The following is a 17,350-nucleotide window of genomic DNA, read 5'->3' as shown; positions in this document are numbered from 1 at the left end:
AAATGTATAAGTGATGTACGTAATGTGCAAATGGTATCCCCCAACCAATCTGCCAATCTGTCTTTGCAGGCTGGTTCAGCAGGAAATAGTTCAGCTACTAACAAAGTAGAAAGTTTTGGGCAAATTTCCAACAAGTAATACTCATTATATATTCAGACTGTACTGTTGACTGTGTAGTGAGTAGTGAGCGATTTCTGGACACAACCATAGATTTCAACTTGTACATTTTAAGTCATTTAAAGTTGTGACAGTCTTACCTGAGCTTTAGAGATATTTTAGGTTTTTGACTCCAGGTGTAAACAAGGATTAACTGTGCCAAGGTTATGACACCAGCCGTATCAACATGCCTTTGAGAGTTGTTACAAAAATATAAGTGCAGGACTTTTTCCAATAATTGAACAGAGGAAAAAAAAAAAAAAATCAGTGCTTCACCCTATAATCACAGCCTGTTACAACTATTTATCAGAGAGGACACATTCATTACACCCAGGATATATTTCTATTTCTGTCAAAGTACATTTAGAAAATGCTTGAATGACACACAATTTCTCTCTCTTGTTCGCTGCCTCTCCCCATTCCTCTTCGCTATTGTTAGACTGCTAACATAAGGTTGTGAAGTGGTTTATTTTACAGACATTTCAGTTTAGGTTAACGCTGGCCAACAAATGTCAATTTGACAGCTGCATGCCATCAGCAGTTACCATCTGAACAGGATGCTGCTCACAGTGTGATGTCCTGGAGTATGTGCTAAATGCATCAGCTCATTAATGAGTCACCAGGCAGGCTCTGCCCACGTGTGCATTGTTCACTCTGTTTTGATTTGAGAACGAAGTGCTTTATAAACAGTCGCAGACCTTTTAAAGAGCAGGTGAACAGGCTTGGGTTTTCACACAAAATTGCTGCTGGCAAAGCAAGACAATTTGTGCTGATAAAACAGGTGCTATCCACTCTCATCGCCTCTTAATTCACAATCTGATTAGAGTGCAAACGTAATAGCATAGAAAAAAAGGGTGGAAAAAGCTGGCAGGCTTCTGTCTCTTAAATTCATGTTCCATGGTTTGAATGGGGATGCTCCCTTCCTGCATTGTCAGCACAATACTAAAAATACTGAATGAAAGACAGAAACTGCTCAACTTGAGTTGGAATGCAGTGAAATGGAAATTGTTGGACAATCTACTTAAAAAAAAAAAAAAGAGCCAGACATTTGTTTGCACATCACCTGTTGTAAAACCAGAGGCCAGGACAGGGTTTGAACTTATCCAGAGATGCAGCCGAAAGAATAAAACTGTTTTATGCACATCTGTAAATGATTTTAATTGAATCACAATCATGATCCAGTGATGGAGCTTAAGGACACTCAGCAGAATCAGGTGTCTGCAAATATTTTCTGCAGAAAGCTCAACATCAAGGAGACCAGAGGTGACCACATGTGTTGGTATTACGTGCTGCTACTTAGCTCTGAAGGTCGTGTCCTAGAGCGTAGTTGTACTCATTCCACCTGTCTATATTTTATTCACGTCTTCTCATCAATCCACATATGGCTAACACAGCTCCTGCCTTTAATCTATCAGAAAAAGTAGGCATGCTGTGTAATCAAGGCCAGTGTCACTCTTCCTAAAAGTAGATAACAAATTCCTAACAGGGTCTGCTCTAAGAAGAAAAAATCTTACATCGAGACAATTCTGCTGCAATCATGTAGTAAAAATTTTCAAAAAATACCAATATAAAAATAACATTAAACAGACATATTTTGTCTCAGTCATCCCAAATATTGTTCAACAACTTGTGCGTTCTGCAGGGACCCTTTATATTCAAATATAACATTATTTTATTATTTTAAGCTAAACAGAGTTGCTTTGCAGTGAGATGTCCTTTCTCACACTTGCCCAGGTGAACCTTCCCTCTCACCCAGTCACAGGTGCGACCCTGAATTGATTAAGCTGAAAATGGCTGACTGGAGGGATGTTTCCTTCTCATGGTCTGTATAAAAAAAGAAACATTGCCACTTTGGAAGTGCCTTAAATCAGCGTTAATGGTCAGTATGGGGTGGAGTGCCCACTCCAGATTGAGGAGGAGTAGGTGGCCCAAGTGGTGTAGCATCGACAGTAATGTGGATGCTGTTCAAGTTTGTTATGGTGAAGAGAGCTGAGTATGAAAGCAAAGCAAAGGAACTCACTCATTTGGAAAGGGGCTCAGTAGAGTTTCAACTCCACATCATAAAAAGTAGGCAGCTGAGGTTGTTCGGGCACCAGGATGCATCCTGGGAATCTCCTAGACCCAAGACAACCTGGAGCTTTGGCCCAGAGAAGACAGCAGCATTTCTAGATCATGTTCAGATGGCTGCTTCTTTGCATGACAGAGCTTTAACCTGCATTTGTGGATGGCACTGTGAACTGTATTCACAGACAAGGACTTCTGGGAGTATTCCTGAGCCCATGCAGGGATTTCCATGATAGAATCATACATATTTTAAATGCAATGCTGCCAGAGGGCCAGGAGATCACAGGCACGCAGTATTGACTTTTGGCCTTGTCACTTGCACACAGAGATTTCTCCAGATTCTCAGAATCTTTTGATGATATTATACACTGTAGATGATAAGATATTCAAATGTTTTGCTCTTTCCCAGTCATGTTACTGACCTATTGCAAATTAATCTAATTGGTTGCTAAATGTTCCACTAGTTTTTTTTTAGTACCACTTAATTTTCCAGCCAGTTTTTGAGATATATTGTTGCCATGAAATTCAACATGAGCTAATATTTCTCATAAAATAGAGAAATATTTGACATTAAACATCAGATATGTTTTCTATGTTCTATTGTGAATGATATGTGTTCATGAGATTTGCAAATCATTGCATTCTATTTTTATTTAAATTTTACACAGCATCCAAAAGTTTTTTTGGAACTTGACTGGCCTGGACAGAGTCCTGACCTCAACCTGACAGAACATCTTTGGGATGAATTAGAGTGGAGACTGCACAATGATTTGTATGACTGTATGAAAATTTGGGGATTTTCCATGTAATGACCCATACATTAATTATAATGTAAAAAATATAACAACGTAATACCCTACATGAGTGCTTGTTTATGACCTACATTTTCTAAGTTTTTAACAGCTTTTCATATAATCATTGAATTCTAAAGGCAAATTTCAGCAAAATTTGATGCAGAGAGGCACAAAGTGAGACAATAAATTTAACGAATAAGCAGAAAATTAAGTCTTTCATGTTCTAAATTTCCTGGAGGAGGATCTCCAGACTGCCCGCCTAACGTATCCCCCCCAGTGTTGACTCCAAACCCACGCCCTTGTAAGCAGTCAGCGACACTGCTCCTACCCCTTACCCAAGGCAATGAATCAGTGCGCGAGGAGAGGAAACACAATCTTATTGCTGAGGGTATTTATGACAGAAGATTTTTCAGAATGACACTACTTGAACCCCGCCATTCCCCCCTGGCGCACGCGTCGGGATCTATGTGCTGTCTTTTCGCGTCACATCACAGACTTAACGGGAATCTCTAGTGTCTTCGCGCAAGTCCGGGATTCTGCACAGGATGACAGTGTGGTGATTTCCGAGTCTTTTTTGGAAACAGTTCTGAGTGCACGAGAGGATTGTCCGAATGGGAAAACGTGGGATTTGGAATCTCATAAACTCCGCGGCCGTTTCCACTGCACAGACGGCTCAGGTTTGGACCACAACTTGGGTTAAACTTTCCTAAAATGCTGCGCTCTGAAGCACCGATACTCCGAGAACACAGGATTTACGATTAACCATTTAACCTAGCGTTATTTTTACACAGCTGGGGATGAAGGCAGATCGACGAACTATGAATTTTCTCTTATGGATATTAGTCCCAAACTTTTTCCTGTGTTGGACTTCGGTTGACGCACAGGTAAGAAACATTATGCCCATACGCGCCACAGCATGCGGCGTCTTTGTGCTACTGTTGAACAATTATTTCCCGTCTTGAACCTAAAGAAGCTTAATAGAAACATCATAAATTTTCATTATATAATGTTGGTCCAGCAGATGAAAAGATGAGGTGCGCGCATATCCGTTATGTGGAGCAACACGCCTCATTTCCCCTCTGTATAGACACAGCAAGCAATCTGTAAAGAACACAGCAGTCATGCATGCACTTACTGTGTGCATTTGCACATTTTCTGTTTGTCATATATAACCACATATATATCTAAATAAATACATAAATAAATAAAGGAGCAACACCAGAGAAGTGTAATCATCCAGAAATATAACAGTATGTCATATATTTTGTGCTGTAAACTTTTCTGACCCAGTATGAAGTAGAATGTGTCTACACCCCCCCTCCATTCGTCATAAAATCAATATCAATACCAGCGCTACAGAAAGAGACTATGCATTTGTTATGGGTCTAACTTGTCAGGAGTAATTTGTTCCAGATCTGATTTTTTTGTTTTGTTTTGTTCTAAAATAACCATCAGCTGCCAAAATGAAGCACCTTGCCCACATTAGTTGCCTTACAGAACGAATTATATCTGATGGGTTTGTAAAGCATCACTTTTAAAATAAATGGAAAAACAGAACCAGATGCCTCCTCAGACCACTAGCAGCAGTGTGTTAGAATTTAGATAATATATTTTGAATGTTTTTTTTTTTTTTTTAAAGGCAAATGCATCTGAATATAATATTTTGCTTGTAACACAAAGCTGGACTGAGTAACATTTTGACACATGAATCACGACTTGCTGTGATATTAGTCACTGATGAGTCCCAGTTGTTTATATTGAAGCATAAGCTGCAGCATGTTGAAGGCAGGAGAGTGCTCCTGCATTAACAGCACCATGGACAGCGACTTCAGCCCTGGATCCTCTGTAATAATGAATGATCTGAATTTTCTGAATCTTAATTTCATCTATGCCTGTCACTAATTTTGTTTGCATTTTTCATGAAGATAGACATTTAGCTGGCTAAAACAAGATGTGGGAAGATAACACCTTTCATTCTTAATCCCACAGATTAACCTTAATGTAACTGTTTCATCAGTGGGATTTGCTGGGTTCAACGTTTGGCTTATTTGTACTGTTAGACAAATTGTGGGGATCGATTCAGAGCCTGGAGTCAGATTTGGTAAAGCTTACCAAGCCTCACTGGCTGAAATCTGAGTCAGCAATCAACACGTCAGCCTGATTTGCAACATCAAATACAGGGTGCGCATATTAAGCATCAGCTTCAGTTTACCTGTAGCGTAAGTCCACAGGAAGTCCACAGTGGGAAGTTTTAAATGAAATAAAGAGGGGAGCTTATTTCTACATCCAACCAAGTATCCACAACAGAGATTTCAGGGGTTTAAATGTTCTTAAACTGATTCTGGTGCTTGGCACTGTAGTTATTTATCCTGGGACTGAAACTCAAACATCTGCTCTATACCAATCAACCACTCTCAGTGAGATGGCTGGGTTTAGGCTGGGCTGTTGAGTAAACATGGAGTCCAGTTAGTGAAAAAAAAGATTTGAAGTATGGGATATGGATACCTTTATTCAGAAAAATCCCTGAGCTGTTTACCTGCTCATCATTAGGAAATTTGTCTATAAAAGGAGACGATTTAATATTGTGGTCATCTTTGAAAAAACTGGGTGCCCAGTTGAGATGACTCATCGGCAACACAACACATAAGGTGAGATAAGAAGCACAGGGTAAGAGCTAAAGGCTTTAAGTATCAGTAGATCTGCTTGTACCTAGAAACAGAATGGATATAGAGATACTATGAAATGACGTCTAGAGAACTATCCCCTCCTGAGATGAGTTGAAGCAGTTATGGTCCAAAATTTCTCTGAAAGGTTTTGAAAGTATATGGTGCTACTATGGGAAGCGCTTATTTTGAGGTTATTACTTTGAGAGGAGGTTCAACCAGTTATTGATTTTAGGCATTCACTTTCTCCCCCAACACCGATTGTCTATGATTCAAGCTTTATTTGCAGTGCTGTGTTACATCCGGTAGAGCAGCGGTGAGCAATTCATTTCCCCATTCTGCCGCATTAGAAACAGACTGCTGTGGAGGGCCACAGCAATAAAAGATACAAAGAGCCTGACCGATACAAGATTTTTAAGATTGATTTTCTTTCACACACATGAAACAACATCTTTCCCTGTGATTTGTTAGGTGTAGTTATTTACTCATTTACACTGACTCTGCTTGGGTCAGGTGTGCTGTGTTTGTGGTGTTCACTGACCTCACAGAGTGCCCTCTGGTGGACAAACTTTACATCATCACTCATATCATGGTTGAAGGGTGGTATTCCAGTCTCTTCTTTGCTTTTTATATTTTCATTTATTTGAAATATTAATATTATTAAAATGCCAATAGACTAGCAAGCAGCGAATGTTGGCTGATAATATCCATCTGCTGATAAGTTGAGCCTTAGTAGACATATGCTGTTTGACAATGTTTAGACTCAATACCTTTCATAAAGTCTTCCTTTCCAGCATTTAAGTAGAAGCAGCTGCTGCTGAATAGACTCCAATGTGATTGGCTCAGTTTCAGTTGTGACTGCAGAGCAACACAGATGCAAATGATGACATGATCAACTACGTAGGCTCTGCATGGATTCAGCACAGGACTATAAATGGAGCTTTAGTTGACCAGTTACGTAGTTCACTTAGTTTTTCTTGCAGCTACGTGTGGTTTAGGGTACAAAAATGGTCAGGGAACAATGGTTGCAAGATCAAGATTGTTGTTTTAGTTTCAAATATTGTAGCTTATACTTTAAACCTGCCCCATCTTGTATTTAATATTCAAGTTGTTAAAATTTAGTCAATAAAGAAGGTGGGAATCCTTCCATGGCTTCTACCAAATGCTTTGAGTTAACTTAACATTATAACACTGATGAGAGTCTGTCAGCTGGCTCTTCCAGTGTCTTTAATTTATACATGCATAAAGAGTTTGTCCAAGTTTCCTGCCACACTCCAGATGGAGCTGTAACATATTTCTGAAAGCATTTTATTTATAATTAACTCTACAGGGAAATGTTAATGCTCCAAATCTGAAACATACACATCTTAAACACGATCTGTGAAGAATATGAAGTCTGTTTGATTTTTCTGCTTAATGGTCTGTTAGAAATATAATTGTACATGGTTCTGTAAGCCCGACATGGTGTAATAACCACAGTGTTATTTTCCTGGACAGGTTGTAAGATTGTGAGACAGCTTGAGTTTGTAATGATGTCTTTGCTCAATTTTTCAGTGCATATCAGACTTCCATTAGAAAAAACCAGAATAATCGCAGAAAAAGTGAGATGTTAAAATTCTGAGGCAATGCTTACCAAGAGTGTTAAAAAGAAAAATATCTGTGGTAACCCTTACGCATCTGCTTATTGACCTGACATTTAAAAACGTGGGCACAAGCTTTCCTCTTATTTTTGGCCACAAGTAATACTTAGTGATTGGGAGTGGGTCTGAGAGGTCATGGAGTTCTATAAGAAGTGAAACAAATTAAGGAGAATATCAGAGGGGAAATGAGGCATTAACTGTAAGTAAGATAAATGGAAAACAATCTGAAAAGAAACGAATTTAAATAAAGAAAGTGACTGAAGAATGAAAAGTAATCAAACTAAAGAAAGGAAAAAATATTTTTGGTCAGACTCATATAAGACGTAAATTAAAACCTGTGTCAGGGTTTGTAAAGATGGATTCAGGCATTTTGTCAGAGCGATATCCCTGTTTAACCCAGTATCACAGCAAAGTGTGTAATAGAGCTGTCTATCCTCTAATGTGGATATCACCAGTCCTGGGCGTGAAATGGAAACGCAGGCTGATTGCAGTAACTTGCAGAACCACCAGGGTGTGATATTTTATTTAAAGCCAACAAGCTAGATGGCTGATATGCATGTAAATTTGTCCTCTGACCAAGTAGCGTGTCGTCTTTTGTTGTTGTTAAACAATATTTGTAATACAGTATAATTTAAATGTCTGATAAACAGAACGGTGGTAGAAAGTAGTTGGCTCAAAATTAAATGTTGCACCCTGCTGGTACTGCAAGTTACTGCAATTCCGTATTACATTTCAGGACTACTAAAGGCAATGTGTGAAATGGATAGGCGGCTATATTACACGCTTTACTGCATTTTAGCCAGCAGTATCTCTTTGGTCAGTTCTTCACTTTGGTCCAAACTATAACAACACAGCCAACTAAAGGATTGATTGCATCAAAATTTATAAGGACAGTTACGGCGCATCCTTTTCCAGACATGGACCCTGTTATGCAAATCTGATGGCAGTTTGACATGTGAGTGTGATGTCTGAATAACAATCCTGTCACATTTGGGGAAAGACTGTGACAGCAATCTTACTAGGTCACACATATTTTTTCCATATTACTCTCAAAATGGAAAGCATGTTGGATTTGCATAAAGAAAAAAGGCTGCAGAGAAGAAGAAGAAGAAATGCAAATTGCTAACTTAAAAAATTATACATTTGTTATCTCAGTCATTTTCACTTACACGGTTAAATAATTGAGGAAAATCAGTGTAAAAAGGGCAACTGAAGTGCTCGAGAGAATCATTTTCTCATAAGTCATTCTCTCAGTGCAATAATCTCACTAGCATGTTATTTATATATATATCTTAATTTCATCCATGCCACATGTTAGATATGTAAATATGCAAGGACTACACTTTTTGTGAATAGATTAAGAATTAATTTATACTACTGCATGTCTCCAAGAATTTATACACCACCAAAATTCTGCTTTAAATTCTGCATTACCTGATAAATGTGACGCTAAAATGGAACAGCGGATTCTCCGTGAGAAGAGGGGATGCGACCTCAAACTGTACTCACACTAGCTTTTCATGTTACCTACTCATCACCTGCCTCAGAGCTGTGCTGTGCTAATTAGCAAATGTAAGCATGCTATTGCACTAAACATGTGAACATGGGAAGGATTTACTCCTCTCTGGTCTGGTCTACATGTACCTGCCCTCTGCTAAATTGATTTTATACCTGGTGGGGATAGAAATTATTCATTTAACCACTGGCGTGAAAACTACCACCAGTGAAAAAAAATATATCCTAAATAAATCCTAGAAATATTCCTACTGTGATGACTCAGGGCAGCTGTGACATCCTGAAGATAGGAAGACTTGCTATGAAAGGCATTTCTGATGAAATTTCACGCAGAGTGTGCTGGCTTTGCTGCTGAGGGTGCAGCAACTGTGATGGGCCACACTAACAAGCTTCACAAGGGTTCACCCCAGCAGATAGCTCTGCATATTTGATTTGGCATATTTTTACAACCATTTTTACACAGCTCCTTTAAGTAAGTTTTGAACTGGGGCCTTCATGGATTGGACTTGTTTGTCCAGCACATCCCACAGATGCTCAATTGGATTGAGATCTGGGGAATTTGGAGGCCAAATCATCATCTCAGTCTTCTTGTTGTGCTCCTCAAACCATTTTTGCTTTGTGGCAGGGGGTATTATCCTGCTGAAAGAGGCCACAGCCTTCAGGGAGTACCATTTCCATGAAAGGGTGTACATGGTCTGCAGCAGTGCTTAGGTAGGTGGTAAATGTCAAAGTAATATCCACATGGATGGCAGGATCCAAGATTTCATTGCAGAACATGCCTAAAGCATCACATTGCCTCCGCTGGCTTTCCTTCTTCCCATAGTGCATCCTGGTGCCAGGTGTTCCCCCAGGTAAGCGACGCACACACCCGGCCATCCACATGATGTAAAAGAAATTGTGATTCATCAGACCAGGCCACCTTCTTCCATTGCTCTGTTTTCCACTTCTGATGCTCATGTGCCCATATTTGGTGCTTTCACTGGTGGGTGGGGGTCACCTTTCTATCAGAACCAGCATGAACTTTCCCAGCAATTTGAGCTACAGTAGCTCATCTTGTCATGTAACACTGCGAGGCAGGCAGGATCAGACACCAACATAGGACTCAGGAGACAGCGTGTTGAACTTAAATAACATTTGCTGAATCTTACTAACGAGAAAGGGTGGTGTGGTGGTTAGCACTGCTGCCACACAGCGAGATGGTCTGGGTTCAAATCCATGTTGCTCCAGGTCTTTCTGTGTGGAGTTTGCATGATCTCCTTGTGTTTGTGTGTGTTTTCTCCAGTTTCCTCCCATAGACATGCAGTTGGTGGGGTTAGGTTAATTGGTGACTCTAAATTGCCCATAGGTGTGAACAGTTGTCTGTCTGTCTGTCAGTGTTAGCCCTGTGACAGGTTGGTGACCTGTACAGGGTTTACCCTGCCCTATGACAGCTGGGATAGGCTCCAGCCCCCAGCAACCCTGAAAAGGATAAGTGGAAGAAAATGGATGGATACTAATGAGAAGGCTCAACAAAGGGAAAATGGAATTTGCAACACACGACACACACATGGCTCACTAATATATCCCACCCACTAACAGGTGCCATGATGAAAAGAATCAGTGTTATCCTCTTTACCAGTCAGTGGTCATAATGTTATGCTTGATCGGTGTATATTCAAAATTTCTTTTAATAATTTAAATGAGTCCATACAAGTATTAAAATTAAAATATTTGCAATAAAATGTTCCTTGCTGATTTCTGCCATTTTGGATTTTTTTCCCTCCACTTGCTGGCCTGCTGCAGAGCCCATGGCCTGGCCCAGGGCATAGCAAGATGTTGCCAATGATGTTGAAATTTCAGGAAATGGTGACTTACACACATGTTGACACAGGGTCAAAGATCTGATTTTGTTTGCTGTGCTCCACAGATGGGGTTTGATGGTCCGCTCTCTGCACAGGAGCAGATGTACATCCTGTATGAAAAAAAAATGCAGTGCTACCAGAATCTCTCCAACACTGAACCAGGAACAACAGGTACAAAAGAGACACACAGAGAGTCGCTTTTCTACCAAAGAATACACAATTCTGCACTGGAGACAATTTTAGTTTTTTTGTTTTTGTAGTTTATTTAATCTTGGTTGTTTTAAACTTTTAAACTCATAACCCTGAGTTATAAGCCTGGTAAAAATAAATATGCAAGCATTTAATATGATAACAGAAGCTATTATTTTGTTGCTCTTTAAAAAGTAATTTCAATTAAAAGATAGCCACATGTTTGAAATCAATGTGAAACCAGTGCTGCAACAAGAAATCGGTCAGCATACTCCATCGGAAGTGGTTGCAGCTTCCCCCACACCTTTCAGCACTAGAACTGGGTAGAGTGCAGGGTTTCTTCCTCTGGATGCTTTTGTGCTTCATTTGCAGATGAACCTGGTTCATAATCCCTGATGGACAGTGGGTGATGTCCTCCAGAATGCATGAAATATGAAACAGCTGATTTTGAATAATTTCTCAGATGAATTCAAAACTCTTTTTTTATATTATATATATATATATATATATATATATATATATATATATATATATATATATATATATATATATATATATATTATATATATATTTTTTTTTTTTGTTAATGTCAGCAATAGTGTGGATGACAGCTGTGAACTGCTCTTTTAATGAAACAGAAGAGTTTAACTGTGTCTTGTAATATTGCACATTACAAGACACATGCAGAATAGATGTACAGGAGGTAAAGCTACTGTTTAGGGAGCTTTTTTCAGTATTTCTGGACTGGCTTTACACTTTTATATGGAGACTGATTCAGAATGAAAATTAAAGACCACAACAGTCTCAAATTGTGTTGCCTTAGCCAGCAGAGGTGCACACACCTAGAGCTCAGCATCACAAATGAACATTCATATATTTTGCCTTTATGTCTCTTGTGTGACTTGTATTACATATCTTCTTGAGATATGGGTGAAAATATAGCTTTTAATGCAGATGAGGCAGATCTTAAAGGTGCTAGATGACTCACTCTTATAATAATATTTCAGTCAATGTAATTTAGAATCTGGCAGAAACATTAGTAGACCTGCTGATGTCCTGTTTTGTGCCCACAACTGGCTTTGTGTGATATTCTTTCATTTGGCTTCTATCAATGTTGTTTGAAATGTACACAATTATCCCCATACCTAAATTATTTTGTCTCACCCCTGCCTGTAATGTTAAGATCTAGCTATTGATCAGGGTTTTCAGGGGCTGTTTTAAAACTTTATAATGTTCAACTCATTTTAATTGTTAATACATAGATAATAATAAATAATTACATATAATAAAAACAACAAGACTGAAGAATTTGAGTTGAATCCAGACTCATTTACTGTAAACTAAAGCTATACAGCTCAAAAACATTAAAGGAGCGCTTAACATTCATGTCTATTTGTTATTCTGAGTCTGAGGTATTAGTTCCAGTTTTTGGTTTCCGTCATAGTTGCTCTTCCTTAGTGTTTAAACCTTTGTTCTTGATATCTTTGTTTTGTATTCTCTCTGTGATTAAAATTTATATTCTCAGGCCTCCTTAGTCTTAATTATCAGGGTTCTGTTCTTTGTTTGTTTGTATAAAATTACTACTTTCACTTGTCCTGTCTCTCCTGGGTTCCCTGTGCGTTCTTGACAAAACCTCATCTGTTAGTGAGTTAGTTACTTCTTTCTTTTTTTTTTTTTTTTTTTTGGTAGTCTTTTGTTTTATGTGCACTGTGTTTAGTTTTACTTGTCTTGTTTCCCCCAGCTGTGTTCCCAGCTGTTACCTTTCTACCCCAAATCACGCCTCTGTATTTATAGTTGCTGTCTTTCCCTTTTTCTTTGTCAGAGCATCTGTTGCCCTAGTTCTTGTCCTATTCTCTTCCCTGGCTTTTCAGGTTCCTCCCATGTTTCTTAGAACCCTGTGCCTAGTAATAGTTCACTTCCCATTCTGTGTTCTGGGTCCTCACACTTCATACTCCACATGGCCAACTCAGTCAATGGACTCTGACAAAAATAACAATGGTCAGTGGAAACCAAAATCATCAATGCACGCACGCACAAAATCAAAGTACAATGATAATTGTATCTGTATTTATTTATTTTTTTAGCCTTATAGTTACACTCACCTTCCACTTCATTTGCAGGTTGGACCCCCATTTTTGCTTTCAGAAATGCCTTAATTCTTCATGCCATAGATTCAGCACAGTGCTTGAAACATTCCTCAGGGATTTTGCTCAATATTGGCATGATAGCATCACACAGCTGCTGTGGATTTGTCAGCTGCTCATCCTTGATGTGAATCTCCCACATCCACATCCAAAGATGCTCTGTGTAGAGTCAAGTTTACTACCTCAGAGGCCTGATTACCACTTGTTTTAAAACAACTGTAATACATCAACAGTAATCTCCACTCCAGAGAACAAAGGGACCAGTTGGAAGAGTAGTTCAATAAAAGCTCTGAGATATACAGGGATGAACTAATTTTCATGTTCAAGAAACTAGTTTGAGATGATTTCAGCTTTGTACATGGTGGAAGCAGCCATCAGAAAATGGGTACACTGAGGTCATGAAGGGATGGACATGGTCAGCAACAATACCCAGGTAGGCTGTGCCATTTAAATGATGCTCAACTTGTACCAAGGGCCCCAAAGTGTGCTAAGAAAATATCTCCCACACCACTACACCACCAGCAGCCTGAACTGTTGATGCAGGATGGATCCATGCTTTCATATTTTTAAACAAAATTCTGAATCTATATGTCACAGCAGAAATCGAGACTCATCAGACCAGGAAACACTTTTCCAATCTGTCGTCTAATTTTGATGAGCCTGTGTGAAGTGTAACCTCAGTTTCCTGTTCTTTGCTCACAGGAGTAGTACTCGGTGTGGTCTTCTGCTTCAAGGTTCGATGTGTTGTGCATTTAGAGATGCTCTCATTGGTTGTGACAAGTGGTTATTTGATTTACTGTTGCCTGTCACCGGATGTTTTCCATGGACCAGTACATATTGTAACGTTGTAAACACACTTCCACAGTCGGCGATGTTCACAACAAAGGTCGTCTTTATTAGCAGGAAAACGGCTGCTGTAGGCCACAGCCACGCCAACCACAACTACAACAGCGGAACAGCAACACACACACACAGGCAAGCTCTCGGTCTTTTCTCTCTCTCCATGCTGCCTTCACGAACCTCCCGAACAGTCCGAAATCCCACAACATCAACACGCTCTCTAACTAAGAGAATCGCTACATTGCCCCCCCTCACTAAATCCCTCGCCCCGAGGGATCCCGTACAAAGTCTCTGAGGTGACCTGGGGGTCTTCTCTGCCTCTGCAGCCCCCTTGTAGACGACACTTGGGGCTGTGTCTGCTGTCCTGCAGCACCCTGCTTTTGATCTGGGATGGGGTGCAAAAGTGGAGGAAGCTGTGGGGCAGTAGAAGGGGGCACAGTCAGTGAGTCTGGGGCTGTGGCTGTTTCATTTCTCAGGGGGGTCGACTGGACCGGGCGCACATCACCCTTATATGGAGCCAGCCTGTCTCTATGAAGGCCCACTCGTCTCCCCCTAGTCGGCAGCTGAACCCTGTACACCACTTCCCCCAGCTTCTCTACCACTACACAAGGCCCCACCCAGTGGCAGTCCAGCTTAGGGCACCGGCCTTTCTTCCTCCTCGGGCTGTACACCCACACAAGGTCACCGGCCCTGAAGTCTTTCCCTTTTACCCTCAAGTCATAATTCCTCTTCTGTCTCATTCCCGCTTTCTCCAGCTGATCACGGGCAAAAGCATGGGCCGACTCCAGCCGGTCCTGCAGTCTCCTGGCGTATTCCGGACCCAGTACGACTACCGGAGCGTCCGGAGGCCTCCCCAGTGCCATCTCCGCTGGCGTCCGTAGCTCTCGCCCCAGCATGAGCAGGGCAGGCGTACACAAGGTGGAATCCTGCACAGCGGACCTATACGCCAACAAAACAAGGGGGAGATGCATGTCCCAATCACGCTGGTGCTCTGCAGTGAGGATGGCCAGCTGTTTCGCCAGGGTCCTGTTGAAGCGCTCGACGAGCCCATCACTCTGCGGGTGTAACGGTGTCGTCCGGGTCTTTCGCATCCCTAAGCGCTCACACATGACAGAGAAAACAGCCGACTCAAAGTTCCTTCCCTGGTCACTGTGAATGGTTTCTGCCATCCCGAACCTGGCAAACATGCCCTCCACCAGCCTGTCGACCACCGTCTCCGCCTCCTGGTCGGGTATGGCATACGCCTCCGGCCATTTTGTGACGTAGTCCATGGCAACTAAGACATAACGATTTCCTCTGTCTGTGCGTGGAAAAGGCCCCATCACGTCCACTGCTACTCTCTCCATCGGGGCTCCCACTGCTAACTGCTGTAGCTGGGCCCGGGACTGGTCTGAGGGACCCTTGTGCGCTGCACAGAGGTCACACCGGCGGCAAAAGTCCTCAACATCCCTCCTGAGCTGCCCCCAGTAGAAACTCTGCCGGAGCCGCCGAAGGGTTTTGGAAACTCCAAAATGCCCCACCCCGGCGGTTCCGTGGGAGGCCTTCAAAACTGCCTCCCTCAGGGCCCTGGGGACCACCACCTGCCACCTCTCCTCCCCCGTAGCTGGCTCCTTCCAGGCTCTCTGCAGCACTCCGTCCTTTACTCGGAGAGCTGAAAATTTCACAAACAGTCCTTTAGTTGCAGGTGAGTATCCAGCCACTCCGCTCCACTGCGGTCTTTGACCAGACTCCACCCATTGTAGCACTGGCCGGAGGTCAACATCCTGCTCCTGTTGCGCTCTCCACTCGAGCCGGTCAATCACCTGTGCCACTCTGCAGGCCAGCTCACCTCCGCTACACCCGGAATCATGCTCCCCCCCAGCCCGGAGCTCCTCCTCCCGGGCTTCCCGCTTTTCGCAGTACCGGCAACCAGCTGGAGCACAGGGGCGGCGGGACATGGCATCTGCGTTGGCGTGGTGAGCCCCCGCTCGGTACTTCACTTCGAAGACGTATGGCGCTAATTCCTCCAGCCAGCGTGCAATCTGCCCCTCTGGCTCCTTAAACGCCATTAGCCACTGCAAGGCTGAATGGTCTGACCGGACAGTGAAGGGCAGGCCACAAAGGTAGTACCTGAAGTGACTTATTGCCCGTACTATGGCCAGGAGCTCCCTTCGCGTCACACAGTAGCGTCGTTCAGCCTTATTAAAGGTTCTGCTGAAGTACGCCACCACTCTCTCTCCCCGCTGGCCCCACCTGGCTCAACACTGCCCCCATTCCGACATCGCTGGCATCTGTGTCTAGAATAAACGGCAGACTGGGGTCCGGGGTGGCGAGGGTGGGAGATTCTGTTAGGGCGTTTTTCAGCCGCTCAAAAGCCTGTTCACATCCTGCTGACCAGTCAAAGTCACTATCCTTTTTCTGCAGGCGGAACAGGGGCGCAGCAATACAGGAGAACCCCCTTACAAACCACCTGTAGTAGGACGCCAGACCAAGGAAGCTCTTTAAGTCCTTCAAGTTTGTGGGGGTTGGCCAGTCCTTCACCGCCTGCACTTTCTCCTCCAGCGTACTGATACCCTCACCCCCGATTTTGTGTCCCAGGAACTCCAGCTCTTTCCTCATAAAGCAGCACTTATCAGGGTGGAGTTTCAGGCCCGCTGCTGCTATCCGCTGTAGAATCTGCCGCAGGGATGCCAGAGCTGCCTCGAAGGAACTTCCGTGGACCAGGATGTCGTCCAAGTAGACCAAACATTCCTGTCGGGGAATATCGGCCAGCACCTTTTCCATCAACCTTTCAAACGTGGCCGGCGCATTGCATAGGCCGAAGCAGAGAACACGGAATTGCCACAGCCCCCTGCCTGTGCTGAAAGCAGTCTTTGGTCTGGCTACGGGGCTGAGAGGCACTTGCCAATACCCGCTACACAGGTCCAGCGAGGAGAACCAGGAAGAGCCGGAAACCAAATCCAGGCACTCATCGATGCGGGGCAGCGGGTATGAGTCTTTCTTAGTCACACTGTTCAACGGCCTAAAATCGACACAGAATCTCATTTTGGGGCTCTTCTTCTTTTTAACCATCACAACCCCCGAGGCCCAGGGGCTGTCGGAGGGTTCAATGACGCCAGCCCTGAGCATCTCCCCGATCGCACTATCAGCCGCAGCCTGATGCGCCAGGGGGAGGCGGCGAGGGCGTGACTTCACAGGCCGTGCATCTCCCGTGTCAATGTCGTGCTGCAGGAGGTGAGTTAAGCCTACCTCGTCTTCTGACAGAGCAAAAATGTCCTTGAACTCCAGCAGCACCTGCCACAGCTCCTCCCGCTGTGGATGATCTAAATCTTGGCAGCTACGTGTCCATATGTCCCTCACTACTGCCAGTCTATCCCCCTCCCCCATTACAGTGTGCTGGTCTGAGGCAGGAGAACCCACCACGGTGGCTAAATCAGGGTCAGGGGACAGGGGTGCAGGGGGGGTAGATCGGGGGCGGAAGGTGTGCCTCATGGTGCACCCCCGCTGCTCTCGACTTTGGCGGGT

The 17,350-nt window shown here is 42.9% G+C and overlaps 1 protein-coding gene across 1 annotated transcript in view; it reads left to right on the top strand.

The window, feature by feature from the left end:
- Positions 1-3,811: 3,811 nt before the first annotated feature.
- The window catches only part of pth2ra (parathyroid hormone 2 receptor a), a 79,423-nt gene continuing 65,884 nt past the window's right edge, over positions 3,812-17,350 (top strand). The window contains exons 1-2 of the mRNA XM_030758117.1: positions 3,812-3,898; positions 10,739-10,844. Of these exons, the coding sequence (XP_030613977.1) occupies positions 3,812-3,898; positions 10,739-10,844 (193 nt within the window). The remainder of the gene's footprint in view (positions 3,899-10,738; positions 10,845-17,350) is intronic.

Source organism: Archocentrus centrarchus, chromosome 21 (genome assembly GCF_007364275.1).
Source record: "Archocentrus centrarchus isolate MPI-CPG fArcCen1 chromosome 21, fArcCen1, whole genome shotgun sequence".
Taxonomy (NCBI): Eukaryota; Metazoa; Chordata; class Actinopteri; order Cichliformes; family Cichlidae; genus Archocentrus; species Archocentrus centrarchus.
This window is presented reverse-complemented; position numbering and strand designations above follow the sequence as displayed.